The following is a 16541-nucleotide window of genomic DNA, read 5'->3' as shown; positions in this document are numbered from 1 at the left end:
TGCCTGTGACCTGTCACGGCCGCCTGCCTGCAACTATGAAGGCCTCTTAGCAAAACCTGTCCCTTTTCCTTTCCCTTATAAACCTGCTCTTTAAATATACTAACTCTGTCTCATGGAGAAACCCACCTGGGAAACTCGCCGTGTGCTGCTGAAACGGGAGCTCTGGTGAAACCTTTCCCAGAGTGAACCCAAGGACCCCACACTCTGCAAAACTCCATCAATTGCAATTTTAGTGTCATGAGTTTCTAGAATATAAAGAGCAGACCTATTTATTCCAGGAGTGAGTAACTCCTGGAGAGTAAATATATGAAGTTCTCAAGGAGAAGACCAAGTATTTAGAGCACAGTGACAAGCACTGAGCAATCACTATGACCAGTGGACCAACTTCAGTCTTCTCACCGCTAAGAAATGTCCCTCACATTTTTGACAGCTTTTCTGAGGCCATGGTGGCTTTAAGCCAGTCAACGGACATAATGACACTCCCCTTTATCAGCTGGGCCTCAGGACCTGCCTCATCAATATCTCTAGTCCTTGTTTCTGGTAGTCATTGTGCCCTCTGCAAGGGTCCCACTCCATTTTAGTACCCCTGCTATTGTCTGGCTTCTGCTATGCTGAGCCAGATTCACTTTCCCAAGTTGTCACTCATCGTCAGTCAACCCTAAAGGGGCAAGCATTTAGATCGTTATGACTTGGGGATGGGCCCCTGTAATTTATACCTTTGCTGTTTGTGCTTCACTGTCCCTTCCATCAGAGAACAGAGAAAACCACCAGGGAACAGATAAAACATACTGAAGAATAACAGCCCATATCACTAGTTTTCAAATTCTCCCCAGAAACCATCAGGAACCAGGGGTCTGCCCCCGCGGAGTAATGCATTTGCTTTGTTCCTTAGTTCTTTGTGGGTTCCCGAGTCTCCAGTTTTCTGTCACCAGGCTCACTCCGGCTGCCAGACTTGCTCCTGCGAGAAGGTACAACTAAAGGAACTTAAATATTGGGACCTTGGATTATGAGTGAACCCCAATGTAGAGCTCCCCCTCTTTCATCTCTTCTACATGTAAGGATTCCACATACTATTTCTTTCTCTTTTTTTTTTTTGTGGGACCCTCGCCGGAGGACGGGGGAACAAACCGGTGCTGCAGAGGCTGCGGGCAGCCTCGCAGCCCAGTGCTCAACCGCTGCGCCACCAGGGGAGGCCCTCCACATACTATTTCTTTAAAGGATTCTGCTGATAAAAAGCATGCCTTCCTCTACTGTTTTTCTCTAATAAACTATCCCTGCTGAATATAACCTTCACCTACCTATGTCTTTACAATGACTTCTTGGTAAAACTCCCCAATGCCACTGAAAGGGGAACTCTGAGGAAACCTTTCTCAGAGGTAACCCCAAAACCCACTCACTGGACCCCAACATCTCATCAGAACCCCATTACTACCCACCTGCATCCCATTTTACTTAGTGACCCTCAAAACTCCTGTAAGACGCTCTGTCTCACAGACCAGCTCCAGGCTGTCTAGCTAAGCAGAAAGCAGAGCTAATGATGCTCAGGTTCACGCATGCTTCACCACCCACAATCAGGTGGCGAGAATAGTCTTCCTCCCTGCCCTTTGCCAGCGCCATGCTGCAGGCTGCTCACACCAAAAATGTTCCTTATTTAGGACTCTCCATTGGACACCCCCAGTCACACGAGTTCCTTCTGGTGTTAGGTTATCCGTGTTAGCGGGCGCTCTCGTTCATCAGGTCAACAAGTAGAGAGCTACGTGCTAGAGATAAAAAAGGGAAAAAAAATCGGGTCCAGTCCTGACGCACCCGCTCTATCCGACAGCCACCTGGCTGACCCTCCCAACACCCTTGAGGTCACCCCCCCCCCGCCCCAGCAGACCAGGTGTAGAACTCGCTGTCAGTCACGGGGGTCACGTGACCGCGCCAGGCGGAAGGGGCGGGGCCAGGGGTGCGCGGCGCTGCCTGGTCGCCTAGCAACCTCCACCAGCCCGATGGAGCCCGGTGGCGGCCGGGAGCTTGAGGCCAGGAATTATCTGGAAAAACATAAGATTAAGGAGTTACTGAACTATCTCACCAGCATTCTCCTGTACTTCCGGCCGAGTAAGTGTCTTGCCTACCGCTCGTTTTCTGTCCCCCCAGAAAGATTAGATTCCCCTTCGGAATCTAGGCGGTCCCAGAAATTGCCAGTCCCCCGGTTCCGAAGTCTCAATTTGGCTTTTTGCGGTCTCAGTGACCCGGTCGGTCACTGTTCGGAGATATTACCTGGGCTAAGATATTTTGAGAGACACCACATTCACATGACTTTTATGACCGTGTATTGTTATAATTGTTCTACTTTATTTTTACTTGTTAATCTTTCACTGTGCCTAATTCGTAAACTATCACAGGTGTGTATTACAGGGGAAAGCGTAGTATATATCTGAGTTTGGTACTCTAGGAGTTTTCTGGCATCCACGGCGGGTGTGGGGTCTTAGAACTAACCTCTGAATTATGATAAGCCCAATTGCCTGCAGCCCTTTTCCCTCCCGGATACCCCTGCTCCCCACCTCCCAGCCTGCACACTCTCACACGCTCCCTACTGCCTTTCTGCTATTTGAGTCCTCGTGCAGTCAATTAACTATGTGGCCTTCAATTAAACAAGTTCTTAATTGAAGGATCTCTTTGTGCCTCCATGGCCAGCTCATGGCAGGTGTGAGAGAGGCCCCAAGTGGCAGCCTGGTTCCTAGCTCAACTGCTTAATATTGTGTGACTATGGGCAAGAGCCTGAACTTCTGGAAAAAATGGGAATAAAAATAGTATCAATCTCGGGGCCTCCCTGGTGGCACAAGGCGTTAAGATGCAGCCTATGAGGCAATCCTCAGCCTCTGCGGCACAAGTTCGATCCCCAGCGTTGCCAAGGAGCAGCTCACATGGCACAGCAGACCTCTCCTGGCTCACCTGCTGCTCCCCTCAATGGTGTGCCTGTTTTGTTCCCCACTGTCTCTGGTGGATCCTCTCACCCCCCAGGGCTCTGGCCTGCACCCCAGCTCTTGTAGGTATAAATAAATGAATTTTTAAAAAAATTAAAAATAGTATCAATCTCATGCCTATGTAGGGAAGGTAAAATAATATGTATTACCCTTATGCCTGACTACAGTATAACGGCTATTTACATAGTGTTTATGTTACATTCGGTATCAGAAGTAACAGAGATCATTTAAAGTATAATATGTAGAAAATGTGCTTATGTTGTCGACTCAGACTGTAATGTAATCGAGAGAACATTTATTCCAGAATAGGGATCATGATCAAAGTCTATCACCAAGGGACAGTTCCAGGGTCCTGGCAGAGGAGAATTTTAAAGGATCAAGCTGGACAGTGATCTAGCCAAACTTAGGTGGTTCGCTGCAGAGGCTGCGGACAGCTTCATAGGTTGCGTCTTAACCCCTTGCGCCACCAGAGAAGCCCCCATCTGCTAATTGTTATAAAAGACCCCACACTCTAGTATTCTGTCGAAACACTCCTGTCAACCAATGCAATCTACCAGCGATCTACCTAAGTTTAACTAGATCACTGTCCAGCTTGATCCTTTAAAATTCTCCTCTGCCAGGACCCTGTAATGCTGCTCAGAGGTTACTCTTTGTGGCAAAGGAGACTTTTTGCCTGATATTACATAGAATGTTTCTTAAGGTTACTTCTTTTATCCTAAACATTTGTATTTTGTTCTTCTATAGTTATAAGCATTTAATATAAACGTTTCGTATTACCCACCGGAGTGTGACTGATGCTCAGGTAGACACACTTTGGGTCCTTGGGAAGCCACTTGCATTATGACATGTATGCGAGTATGAAAACCTTGGAAATGTAAAGGAGTTACAGAAATTAAGACTAGACAGCGTGCTCAGGCTGTTTTTGAGGGGACAGGTCCATGATCACACATCCTCAATTCCAAAATTTTTAAATGTCTGAAAATTAGATTTACCCGATCTTTTGAAAAAAAGCTGGCGGTCTAATCTCTACTTTTTTTTCACCCATCTGGGGTAAAGCACTTGTATATCTAGTTTGTTCAATGTCTTGCCTTTTCTGTAAGGCCTACAATCCCAGTGCCCAGTACTATACCTTCAACAAAGGTATTTGGTAATTGTTAAATGACTATAGTTCCATTTGTGACATTTTATTTTTTTTTTTTAAGATTTTATTTGTACAAGAACTGGGGTACAGGCCAGATGCACGGGAGGGTGAGAGGATTCACCAGAGACAGAGCGGGGAACAGAACAGGCAGACTGAAGAAACATACTGCTGAGGGGAGCAGCGGTTGAGACAGGAGAGGTCTGCTGCGTCAAGTGGGATTCTTGCCAGCTGGCAGGGATCGAACCCGCGCTGCAGAGGCTGAGGACAGCTTCACAGTGCAGCTCTCAACCACCTGCGCCACCAGGCCCTGTGACATTTTATTTTAAATGTCTTTTTTCAGTGTGTAGAAAGAACTGGGGTATAGATCAGAAGTGCGGAGAGTGAGAGGATTCACCAGAGACAAAGTGGGGAGCAGGACAGATGGAACTACTGAAATACACTCTAAGGGGAGCAGCGGGCAAGGCAGGAGAGGTCTGCTGCACCATATGTGGGTTAGCTCCCTGGCCAGGAATTGAACTCAGGCCATAGTGGTGATAGTGCTGAGACTTAACCCCTAGGCCACTAGGGAGGCCCCCATTGTGATTTTAATTTCATATAAGAACTGAAACTATTCTTTTACAGGAAAACCAAGGGAATATTTAATATCTCTATTGGAACGACTGAGAATTGCCAAAATAACAGGTGTACATTTTCCTCTCTTCATGGATAACTCTAACATTGTATCTATGTTTGAGATGATGGACTCCTCAAAGAGAGGCACCATATCATTTGTGCAGTATAAAGAAGGTCAGTATCTTCTACAAATTGAAGTAAGTTTCTCATCATTCTTAAGTATCACTAGCGGAAAGTGATTGTTACCTTGTAAGTTTTTTCTTTAAAAAAAATTTTTTTTTAAGATTGATTTATTTATGCATACAAGAGCTGGGGGGTATAGGCCAGAGGTGCAGGGGGTGAGAGGATTCACCAGAGACAGAGTGGAGAACAGAACAGGCAAACTGATTGAAGTACACTGCTGAGGGGAGCAGCGGGCGAGCCAGGAGAGGTCTGCTGCGCCATGTGGGCAGCTTCCCAGCCGGCTGGGGATTGAATTCGTGCCACAGAGGCTGTGGACCACCCCATAGTGCTATGCTCAACCCCTTGTACCACCAGGGAGGCCTGTTAAATTTTCCTTTCTTCTTATTTTTTCACAGCCCTAAAAACCCTGGGTCTGTGTACTGCAGATGAAGTTTTAAAAGATGATGGACGTGCAATAACTTTGGAGAGATTCAAGAATGAGGTGTAAGTTTCTTTTTAAATGACTAATATTTAAATAATGTGGCATGATTTTGAAGTACAATTAATACATTTTAAAACAGAGGTTTCTACCTTGAGAGAAGCATTTTATTCCCTTGAAACTTTCAGCTGATAGGGAGGGGGCACAATAAAGACACTGAGTCTGGAATAGGGAAGTGGAAGATGGTAGAGTTAGAGACCAAATTCCAGAGGCAGCTTCATTCTTTTCTCAATGGGAATCCAGCAATTCTCAAAGGATTAGTTGGAGAAGCCCCCAGTAGCTCAATACACTAGTTTGGGTTTTGTCCCCCCTCCCCCACAAACTTAATATACCAGTTCAAAAATCTCTGTGTAGAGTAACACAATTTCTTTCAAACTATTACCTCAAAATTACTTATCACAAAATAAATGTTTATCAATACTATATGCTGCATACTAGCCTGACAATTTTGGCTTTGAGGTATTATACTATGAAAAGTTCTAAATAAAGGCTAATTTAAGTCAGAAAAAAAATTGAAATAAAATTGAATTGTAGAAAGCCTCCAGCCAATCTAGTTCAATTTGTTCAAAAGTTTTACTCTCTGAGGATCTATTAATCAGGAAATTATTGTTTAATATAGTCTAAGGCCAGGGAAAAAATTAGAAGAAAAAAGGTCTAAGATTCCCATCTCAGCATCAGTTATATAAATTTTTTTTTTTTAAAGTTTAATTATATTCCTTATCCCAGGGGAAAGAGTGAAGCAATGTTTTAGGCTGAAATGTTTCAAGAAAGAAAAGGTTGCCAAAATCACATGGAATGGAACTAGGAAGTATTTTAAATGGAAGGATATTTGTGGAAAATAAGAACAATCCTATTTTATCACCATCTAAAAATGTGTTTTCTTATGGGATATACAGTTAATTTCCAAACTAGATACAGGAATTTCAGTGATTAACATACATCTAAAATTATTTTTTCTTGGTTCCTTTGATGTGTTTGATTATCCACAACCGAATCTTCTTTAATTAAAATGGGAAATTGAAAGTTGGTTATATTATTTCTGTTCTTGTATTTCATACAGTAGATACATTCAACAATTTGTAAATGGAACTACTTGTGTTTTCATAGATTCTGAGTTTTCTGTTTTTGTTTTCTTAGGAAGGAGAGGACTAATGAAATATGGTCAGCATTTTAATAACATTGTAAGTCCAAAACAATAAATGTCTGTAAAGATTTAAGCTCTCCAGTTTCATTAATTCAGACTTAATCATATAACTTGAAATCCAACTGGCTTCCCTTTGTTTAAAAAAAAAAAAAAAACACCTAAAACAAAAGATGCATTATTTTCCCATATTAGGCCAGTTTGTCCTCAAATTAAGTAGAATCTCAACATCTTGCTGTGCCAGTTTGTAAATTCCGACTTCATTTAATGCTGCTGTGGCAGGAGGTTGCCCTGAAGCTGACTGCAGGACATCTTTCAGAAGTAGGGCAGAACCAATGTTCAAATTCAAAACAATACAGGCTTCTTTTATACTGTTAAAAAAAAAAAAAGGCAGGAGGAAAATGAGATGTCCATTATGTATATCATCCAAATTATCCCGTAAAAATTTCACTTTTGAGAAACTAAACACCTTCCCTGCTTTGTTAGTCCATATGCCTTCTATGAAAACAATTTATGGATTTATTATTTGGCTCTTTGAAAATATTATGACTGTATATGTACAGAGTGCATACTTTATGAAGTTACTCTAAGGTAATAGGATCATTGTTTTTAATATATACTCTTATTTCCCCAAATATAATAACTGATATTGAGAGTCTACTACATGTAGCTAAGGTTTTATTTAGGTAGATTATGATATGAGAAAAGAGAAAATTGAAAGAACCTGAAAGGTGGAATGTTAAAAAAGACAAGTCAATGTCTTACTGAAACAAGTATGATTTTTTTATAATAAGTTTAAAAGAAATATTTCATAACATTAGAAACCCTCTAATTTAAATTTTAAATCAACAGGGCCTCCCAGGTGGCGCAGCGGTTGAGCGCTGGGTTGCGAAGCTGCCCGCGGCCTCTGCGGCGCCGGTTCGATCCCCGGCTGCTCCCCGGCTGCTCCCCGGCCACCGGAGGAGGGTCCCACATGGCGCGCAGACCTCTCCTGCCGCCCGCTGCTCCCCTCAGCAGTGTCCTTCGGTCCTTCTGCCTGCTCTGCTCCCCGCTCTGGCTCTGGTGAATTCTCTCACCCTCCCGGCTTCTGACTGTACCCAGTGCATGTATAAACCAACCAAACAAACAAACAAACAAATAGATAAATAAGACATGCCTCTAGAAAATTTAAAAAAAAAAATTAAAAAAAAAATAAATTTTAAATCAACAACTTCAAAAATACTAAGAAACCCTACATACATTCATAGCTATCCTTAGAGTCAAAATTAGCATCAAATGTTTAAGAAACTTTTCAGGCCCGTTCTGTCATTAGGTATTAAATATATTTTTAGCAGCTCTCTTGCCCACCTGTGACTATGCAGGTGCCTCTCTTTTTCTTTATCCCTTTCCTAATAAACCTGTCCTTTAAAAAAAAAAAAAAACCTAAAAATAGGGCCTCCCCAGTGGTGCTGCAGGTGAGCGCAGCGCTGTGAAGCTGTCCGCAGTCTCTGCAGCATGGGTTCGATTCCTGGCCAGCCAGGGAGAAACCCACATGGTGCGGCAGACCTCTCCTGTCTCTCCCGCTGCTCCCCTCAGCAGTGTTTTCAGTTACTCTGCCTGTTCTACTCCCTGCTCTGTCTCTGGTGAATTCTCTCACACCTCTGGCCTGTACCCCAGTTCTTGTATAAATAGATAAATCTTTTTAAAGACTTTAAAAAAAAAGAAAAAGAAACTAAAAATATGTTATTTTTAGTTTCTTTTTTTTTTTAAATTTTATTTTACTGACAGAACTAGCTTTCATTTTCTATGTAATTCCTAGAAATAAGCATATTAGGAGTATACAACCAAACATTAGAAAGCAAAGCCCAACATATAATTTTTTTTTTTATTTATTTTATTTGTTTGTTTGCTTGTTTATACATGCACTGGGTACAGTCAGAAGTGCGGGAGGGTGAGAGAATTCACCAGAGCCAGAGCGGGGAGCAGAGCAGGCAGAGGGACCGAAGCACACTGCTGAGGGGAGCAGCGGGCGGCAGGAGAGGTCTGCGCGCCATGTGGGACCCTCCTCCGGTGGCCGAGGAGCAGCTGGGGATCGAACCGGCGCCGCAGAGGCCGCGGGCAACTTCGCAACCCAGTGCTCAACCGCTGCGCCACCGGGGAGGCCCCCAACATATAATTTATATCCAGTTCTGGTAAATTTGGGGGGGTCAATGGTCACATTATATATTATTCTGGTATACAATAAATGTTAAAAATTTTTAATTTTTAACCAAACATCACTGGAAACCTAAAGTTATTTAAAAAATTCAACCTCCTCTAATAAGTTTATACATCAATATTGTTCCATATTGAACTTACTGTTTAAAATAATTTTCTGGTCTCTTGCAATAGTGGGAAAACAGAGGGAAAAGATTCCGAGTCATATCAAACTGCAGCTGAGCAGCTCCTCCTTCATTGAAGTGATTAGCAAGAATTATCTGAAACCAAAAATAATTCATGTAACAGTTGCCATTATCTCACAGCCCCAAAATATATAGACTGCTCTTACTTCTTGGTAGATGTATATATCCAGCTTCTCCACAAGAATTTGCCAGAAAATTTTAAATAAGGAGAAGCAAAGCTGCTGCTCTAATTGAAGTAAACGGTCTCGTAACGTGAGCAGGAAGGGGCAGGCAGCACTGGACAAGGACATGACTGCCTGCTCTGCCTGCGATGGCAGGGACAGCCACCTGGAAGAAGCAAAACAGCATTACCTCTAGCATGTTCCTTGTTTCCTAACTAATGTCATCACTTTTGTATTGTTTATCATTTTAACAACCAACAATTTTAATTAACAAGATTTTAACAAATGGTTAAACCATTTTAAACTTGAGAAAGTAGTGTTCTGGGCATTTTCAATTAGAAAAAATGTTCTGTACAACATTAAAAGCTTTCTTAGAAAACAAATGTACCTATAGTTACGCTCTAGTTCTCAGTTAAATATTCTTTCTTTAATGAGGATAGTATTTTTTAATCCCAAATTTTTTATATGACTTAGTAGTATAAAACAGTTAAAATATAAAATGTATTAATCGTTTAATACATCAGCTAATTTTATGCTCTAATTTTCAACAAAACAGAGACTATAATAAGACTTCCAAGTTGAATATAAGTACTCTGTGTGACAGGAACTCTACTAGGACAGATAGATATTTCCTATGTCAGGCACTCACAGTCTGGTGGAGGAAAAAGAGGTGTTCACAGGGAATTACAGCAGTGGGATAAACTGTACCATGCATGTACTCAGAGTGCTACAGGAGCACCTTTGTAAAATGGGGGACAGGCTAGATCAACCCCCTGGCACAGACCAGTTCTCTGTATTTACAGACACCACTAAAGGTTAAATTATGATCAGTTTCTTCTAAGAATGTGTGAACATATTTTAGAGAGATTTCCATCAAAGGCAGTTAAAAGTTTGGAGCACAAAATGTCAAACTCTATGCTTGCTACCTAGACACCTTGGAAGTCTGACTATTATCAGAGTTGATAAAGAAGAAAATACAGAGGACTTACCTTTCTTTTTTATACAATTTTGCAGCATCTTTAACTTCTCTAAAAACATGATCTACTTGACGGGTCAACATGTCATGCTTCAAACGCTCTAACAGGTTAATCATGTCATCAAAGACAGAGCTCTCCATAGAGGCCAGTTGTCCCAGCTGCAATTTACTGAGAGTGTTGTTGTCTGCAAAGACCTCCAGTGCTGCCTGTTGAAGTTGTAGAAAGAACTGAAAGCAAAAACATGTTAACATGCTTATTACACTACGCCTTTTATTTTTAACAACTTGAAATGATTCATAAACCATTCAATTCACTCACTTAAAAGTATGCAATTCAGCATCTTTTCATATATTTGAAGTTCTGCATCTATTACCACAGTCAGTTTTAGAATGTTTTCATTACCCCAAAAAGAAACCCCTCAAGACATCATCCCCCAGTCTACTATAGGCTACGCCCAGCTCTCTAAGCAACCCTACTCTACTTTCTGTCTCTATGGATTTGCCTATTCTAAATATTTCATATAAGTGGAATCATACACTGGTTTTTTATAACTAACTTTAACTTTGTATATTTTCAAGATTTATCCATATTGTAACAGGTATCAGTACTTATTTCCTTTCATTGCCAAATATTCTATTACATGAACCACATTTTATTTTTCTATTACCAGCTGATAGATATTTGGGTTAGTTCCATTTTTTTGTCTATCATGGATAATACCACTATAAATATTCATGTATAAATTTTTGCATGGACATATATTTTCATTTCTCATGGGTATATACCTAGGAGTAGAATTGCTGGATCACATGGCAACTCTGTTTAATTGAGGAAACACCAGACTATTTTCTATAGCAATGACACCATCTTACACTCCTATCTAGAGTATATGAGAATTCAGATTTCTCCACATCCTCACTAACAGTTCTTTGTTACTATAGCCATCCTAGTTTATATAAAGTGGTAGTCCATTGTGGTTTTGATTTGTATTTCTCTGATAGCTCACTTCTTTAAGTACTCATCTTTTTTCTAGGCACAGATAGACTTGTAGTAAACCTAGCAGATATGTGAATTAAGATTAGCAATTTTTACAGTGGCATTTTAGGTAGAATTAGTAGTAGTCTTTCTGCCCTACAGGAAAATAATGCAGTGGATAATTAGCAAAAGGTTAAAAACAACTTAAATGTCCACTAAAAGAAGACAGGCGTGGCCACACTAGTGAGTGTTCAAGGATGAACAGGTGAAAGGCCACCTTGGTATTTCTGCTTAAACTATCAGGGACATGAAGGCACTGTCCTTTTGAGATGTCTGATGGCATATATTAGCCAGGAGCTACCTATGGACATATTTACCAGAGCATGTCTGAGAATAAAGCTAGAAATGAACCACTTCAGCAGCCATCCCTAATACTTTCAGTTACAAAAATTTCTCGCCTCCTCACTCCACCCCAACTCCTTACTTACAACTGAAAAAGTTCTAATTTTGAGTGGATGGTTATGTTGGGCTTGGCACAACCTGGCAATGGACAGCTACTAATAGAGTGTGAAATGAATGAAAGGTGAAATCTGTCCATTCTTTTTCCATCTGTGTAACTTGATTGTAAATGATGAAAGGATTCACAGTCTGCAGGACTAAAAGATGATTAAAGGACTCTCGATGTCAAACAATTTACCATAATAACCATACTAGAACAGAGAGTTACTTCATCATTTCAACAGTCAGTTCTTAAACTTTGGTTAGTTGTTGACGGAAGTATTCAGTTAATTCAGTATCAGATTACAAATTGTCTAAGGATAGGGATGATGGCCAATTCATCTTTGTTAAATAGACTATAGCATCAAGCAATTAATGTGTTCCACAAATATTTTGGGAAGCTAAAAGTATGACTCAGAATGAGTCTATTATTTGATCAGCTGGTATAAAAATAAAAAATGAGTTTGTTTCAAGATATGAAAAAGTTTACCAGAAAATGGAGCAGTGTGCGGGCTGAATAAATACAGTACTTATTAAAATTAGAAATAATACATTAAAATACACTCCTATTATTTTGATGAGGTGACTAAGTGCATTGATTATTACACTCTACATTTTTATTTTATGAAATAATTATTTTCTCTTATTTTCCTGCTCAGCAGAATGCTATTATGGATCTCAGTTAACATTTTTGTAGAACAGGCTTTAAATAATTACTGTCCCAGCCAGAGTCCAAATAAGAACACACTGATTGTCATCTTGTTTATATCTGTCATCATTATATTTATTTTTGTTATCTATTTTGGCTTATGCTATATTTAAGATAAAAACCTTTGTTTTCTTTCGCAGTAAAGGAGTAAGTTCTCTTCTATATAACACTTAGCAGTATACTATAATTTTTTTCATAAATTCATATTTTAAAAAATATTGTCATATTTTCTAATTTCTTTCTCTAACCCAGGCATTAAATAGTTTAAATATCTAAGTATATTTCACTTCTGCTTTTATTTTTTGTTTTATTACATTAAGATTTTACAATATACAGCAATTTTAAATTTACCTTATCCATCTTTGGGACTCATAGACACACTTTAAAAAACTGGATCTTCCTTAGTATATGTAAACTTATCACCAACCCTCAGTTAATCAATTTTCCTTATTCTAATTATTTAACTCTAATTTTTTCAATTCCCACTTTACCTAGCACATTTTAAAAGTGGTATTTTTAACTTTTTAGTTAAAATTAGTTGTTTTACTTTCCTATTTTTATTTCATGACACAATCATGAAATACTCTACATTTATAATGTATCTTCATATTCATTATCCTTAGTGTAGTTTTTTCACCTTTTAATGTACATTTGACGATTTTATGGTTATCTTTATTCTCTAGTAACTCTGTGTCATGAAATCTATGGGACACATTAATGGAAATCTAAGCTGATTTTTGTATCTACACAGATAATCTTTGAACAGTGATTCCTAATCCAAGAGCACCCTAATCCAAGAAGGAGGTCCTCAAGACCCTCTGAGATCATTTTAATATCTAAAACATCTAAAGGTCTTATTTCTGTTAAGGCTATAAAGGCTACTAAGTTTCTTCACTTTTGGCTGGAAGTACATGTGGAAAAATATGGTTACTAAAAGTCCCAAAAGCAATATATTCCTTGGATTAGTAAAAAGAATAAAAATAAATTGCTACTTAATTTATATTTAGGCAGATCAAATCTGTCAACCCATGGAATCTGCCTGGTGAAAGGAAGAATAAATAAAATCCTTATTGATGAATCCTTACTTGTTAACTGGATCCAAAGATTTTATTTAAAATAAAACTTCCATATAACTTCCAATATAAGAAATTAATCCTTTTGGATGTGATAATAGTATTGTGATGACATTATTTTCTAGAGTTCTTACCTTTTAGAGATACATACTGAAATACCATGAAACATGCTATTTGAGATCTACTTCAAAATAATCAAGCATGGGGAGTGGAGGAGAGGTTTAAATGAGAGAAAACTGGTGTAAGAAGGTGGCTGATAGGCACATGGAATTTAACTTTTTACTTTTATAAATAGAATTTCTATTTACTTTTGTATATATTTGAAACATTAAATTTTTAATGTATGAAATAATTAAAAGTTAAAAAATTTTCTATTTCAAATATTCTTCATAATTTATCATGCTTTGGAAGCATTCAAGAGGCAACAAATATTTTCCTTAAAATACTGGATTTTATTGTTTTTTTGACACCTTTATTATAATTTTTTCTGAAATGTGAATTACCATACATGAATTTTTCAAGGTGTAAAAAAGGAAAAAGGTTCATATTATAAAAACCTATTTTATTAAAATTCTTGACTTTCCAATGATTACAGTATCAGAATTATTTAACCATTTGAGACTTTACTGAGGAAAAACTCGCACTTTAATCACACTAAGTTTGACCTAATTATGATTCTGCCTAACCCATACATTTTTGCTTACTGTATAATCAACATTTCCAAAGGTAAAATTATTTAAACTATTACTCTATTATTTCATATAAAAAGCACGTTAACTTACAACATTGTCAGCCCAATCTGCTAGTACTGTTGAGATATAGTTCACAGCATTAAGAATTGCACAGTAGCGAAAGCCAAGGGAAGCTCTAGTCTCTTCTTTCATCACTTGAGTTAATCGTATCCTAAAATCATCCACTAAGTCCTTCTGTAACTCCAGGAACTGCAGCTTTCGGGAAGCTGAGGGAAGATTTTTATACCTGTCTGTGGAGAAAGTTAAGACATATGAAGGTTTTTGGTACTAGTCATGATACAGTTAAGGTTTTCCCGACTGACTGCTTTGGTGCCTTTGTCAAAAATCAATTGACCATTCAAGTATGGATCTATTTCTACACTCTCCAAGGACATGGATTTCACAAGTACATTTAACAGTCACAACTCATTGAACTATACACATAAGAATCTGCAGTTCACCAAATATAAATTATACATCAATTTTTCAAAAGGTACATGAGAAAATTATTACAAAAAACACTCCATTTCCTCAAAAAATAAATGACTTTTTAATTTTTGAAAAGACGGAACTAGGATAGGTTAAAAAAGATACATACTTAAGAATTATAAGTGAAGAAGTGATCCTGAAATGTTCTTTAAAATAACCCAGGATGGAAAATGTTGTGGAGAAAAACATGTAATAGAAAAGTGACAACTCTTTTAAACCTAGTAACAAATACCTGAGGGGTCACTGTATTATGCTACTTCTTTGTGTATTTGAAAATTTCCCTAATAAAAATCTTTTTTGAAAAATGAGATCTAGGGCCTCCCCGCTGGCGCAGCAGTTGAGCGCTGGGTTGCGAAGCTGCCCGCAGCCTCTGCAGCACCGGTTTGATCCCCGGCTGCTCCCCGGCCACCGGAGGAGGGTCCCACATGGCGCGCAGACCTCTCCTGCCGCCCGCTGCTCCCCTCAGCAGTTTACTTCGGTCCTTCTGCCTGCTCTGCTCCCTGCTCTGGCTCTGGTGAATTCTCTCGCCCTCCCGCGCTTCTGACTGTACCCAGTGCTTGTATAAATAAATAAATAAATCTTTAAAAAAATATATAGGAAAAAAAAAAAAGAGAAAAGAAAAAAAATTAAAAGAAAAGAAAAGAAAAGAAAAATGAGATCTAAATTTTTAGTGTTGAATTTTCATATTTTTCTTACAGTTAAAAATACGGAATTACATACTGACTGGGCAGAATGACCCTTCTTTGGGTTACTCTACAGCTCCAAGGAAAGGACAAAGGGAGGAGGATGGTAACGAGCGCCCTGTACCTGGAGAACAGCAGGCCTGCGGGGGGCACAGCTATGGACCAGCCAGGAGTCTACTGGGCCACCCTCTGGTCATAAATTCTTGCACTATCTTGAGAGTTTCTATTACTACTCACATCCTTCAAGTTAGTTTATTATTTTATTCTTCTGTAATCTTTGATCTATCATGGTAAACAAAATACTTAAAATTTAGGACAATCACTATCTATTGACACTTAAGCTGAATGGCCAGAGGATTCAGAAAGTACTAAAATTCTTAGAAGTGCCATGTGGAGAATCAGTACTTTTAAACCAAAGTCATGTTTAAAGACTTATATTTACCAGTTATAACCAAGAGCAGTGTCATAAATGTTTCTGCACAGTCTGGAACTTTCAACTCATCCACATCAGAGATATCCTTATATTGAGATATCCAGGCAGCTTCTGATGAAAGCATTGAGTCCATTTTTTGAAGAGCGACTGATATGCAGAGAAAAGGATCATATCAACTGCGTATTTATAGTCATTCCTAATTTTTCAACTTAAAACTTTTTAAGAATTATGACTTTCTTCTTTTTTTTTTTTTTAAACATTTATTTATGCATACAAGAGCTGGGGTACAGGCCAGAGTTGTGGGGGGTGAGAGGATTCACCAGAGACAGAGTGGAGAACAGAACAGATGGATTGACTGAAATACATTGCCAAAGAGAGCAGCGGGCAAGTGAAGAGAGGTCTGCTGTGCCATGTGGGTAGCTCCCTGGCCCAGGTTCGAACTTTTGCTACAGTGCTGTGGCAAGCTTCATGGATTTCGTCTTAACCCCTTGCACCACCAGTGAGGCCCCTAGAATTATGACTTTTCTATTAAAAACAAAAAAACTAGGGCCTTCTTGGTGGCCTAGAGGTTAAGTGTCAGCACCATGAGGCCTGAGTTCAGTCCCTCCCCAGGGAGCTAACCCACATGGTGCAACAGACCTCTTCTGTCTCGCCTGCTGCTCCCCTTAGCAGTGTATTTCAGTAAATCCTCCTGTTCTCCCCATTCTGTCTCTGGAAAATCCTCTCACACACATACCTGTACCTCTGGCCTACACCCCAATTCTTCTATGCATAAATAAGTAAAAAATAAATCTTTAAGGAAAAAAACTCACTAGATGAATTATATTTAACTTGCTCTGTTTTAAGGTTAAACAAAATATTTCATCCCTACCCTACTCCAAAATGTTCAAAATATATCAACTAGACA

The 16541-nt window shown here is 39.1% G+C and overlaps 2 protein-coding genes across 3 annotated transcripts in view; one reads left to right on the top strand and one right to left on the bottom strand.

The window, feature by feature from the left end:
* Positions 1–1960: 1960 nt before the first annotated feature.
* EFCAB10 (EF-hand calcium binding domain 10) lies at positions 1961–15425 on the top strand. Of its 2 annotated transcripts, XM_037511377.2 has the most exons (5): positions 1961–2100; positions 4732–4896; positions 5301–5388; positions 6521–6564; positions 15217–15425. In XM_037511377.2, exons 1-4 carry the CDS (start codon positions 1992–1994, stop codon positions 6555–6557), a joined length of 399 nt encoding a protein of 132 aa, XP_037367274.1. In that variant the 5' UTR covers positions 1961–1991; the 3' UTR covers positions 6558–6564; positions 15217–15425. The 2 variants fall into 2 exon arrangements, with proteins under 2 accessions (XP_037367274.1, XP_037367273.1); XM_037511376.2 differs by lacking the exon at positions 15217–15425 and having other exon boundaries at positions 6521–6614.
* RINT1 (RAD50 interactor 1) overlaps positions 5886–16541 on the bottom strand; it is a 27354-nt gene continuing 16698 nt past the window's right edge. Inside the window, exons 10-15 of the mRNA XM_037511367.2 lie at positions 15644–15781; positions 14081–14280; positions 10056–10270; positions 9052–9232; positions 8862–8980; positions 5886–6895 (exon numbers count right to left, since the gene is read on the bottom strand). Of these exons, the coding sequence (XP_037367264.1) occupies positions 6703–6895; positions 8862–8980; positions 9052–9232; positions 10056–10270; positions 14081–14280; positions 15644–15781 (1046 nt within the window). The 3' untranslated portion in view covers positions 5886–6702. The remainder of the gene's footprint in view (positions 6896–8861; positions 8981–9051; positions 9233–10055; positions 10271–14080; positions 14281–15643; positions 15782–16541) is intronic.

This window comes from Talpa occidentalis, unplaced genomic scaffold, assembly GCF_014898055.3.
Source record: "Talpa occidentalis isolate TD23 unplaced genomic scaffold, MPIMG_talOcc4v2.1, whole genome shotgun sequence".
NCBI lineage: Eukaryota > Metazoa > Chordata > Mammalia > Eulipotyphla > Talpidae > Talpa > Talpa occidentalis.
Note: the sequence above shows the minus strand (reverse complement) of the source record. Positions and strands in the feature narration are given on the sequence as shown.

What these genes read in the sequence shown, in the direction of transcription:
- EFCAB10 (XM_037511377.2), top strand. Translation starts at nt 1,992, where the DNA reads ATGGAGCCCGGTGGCGGCCGGGAGCTTGAGGCCAGGAATTATCTGGAA. An exon ending in ATTTGTGCAGTATAAAGAAG is followed by an intron (nt 4,897 to 5,300) that starts GTCAGTATCTTC and finishes ATTTTTTCACAG; the next exon opens with CCCTAAAAACCCTGGGTCTG. An exon ending in GAGAGATTCAAGAATGAGGT is followed by an intron (nt 5,389 to 6,520) that starts GTAAGTTTCTTT and finishes TTGTTTTCTTAG; the next exon opens with GAAGGAGAGGACTAATGAAA.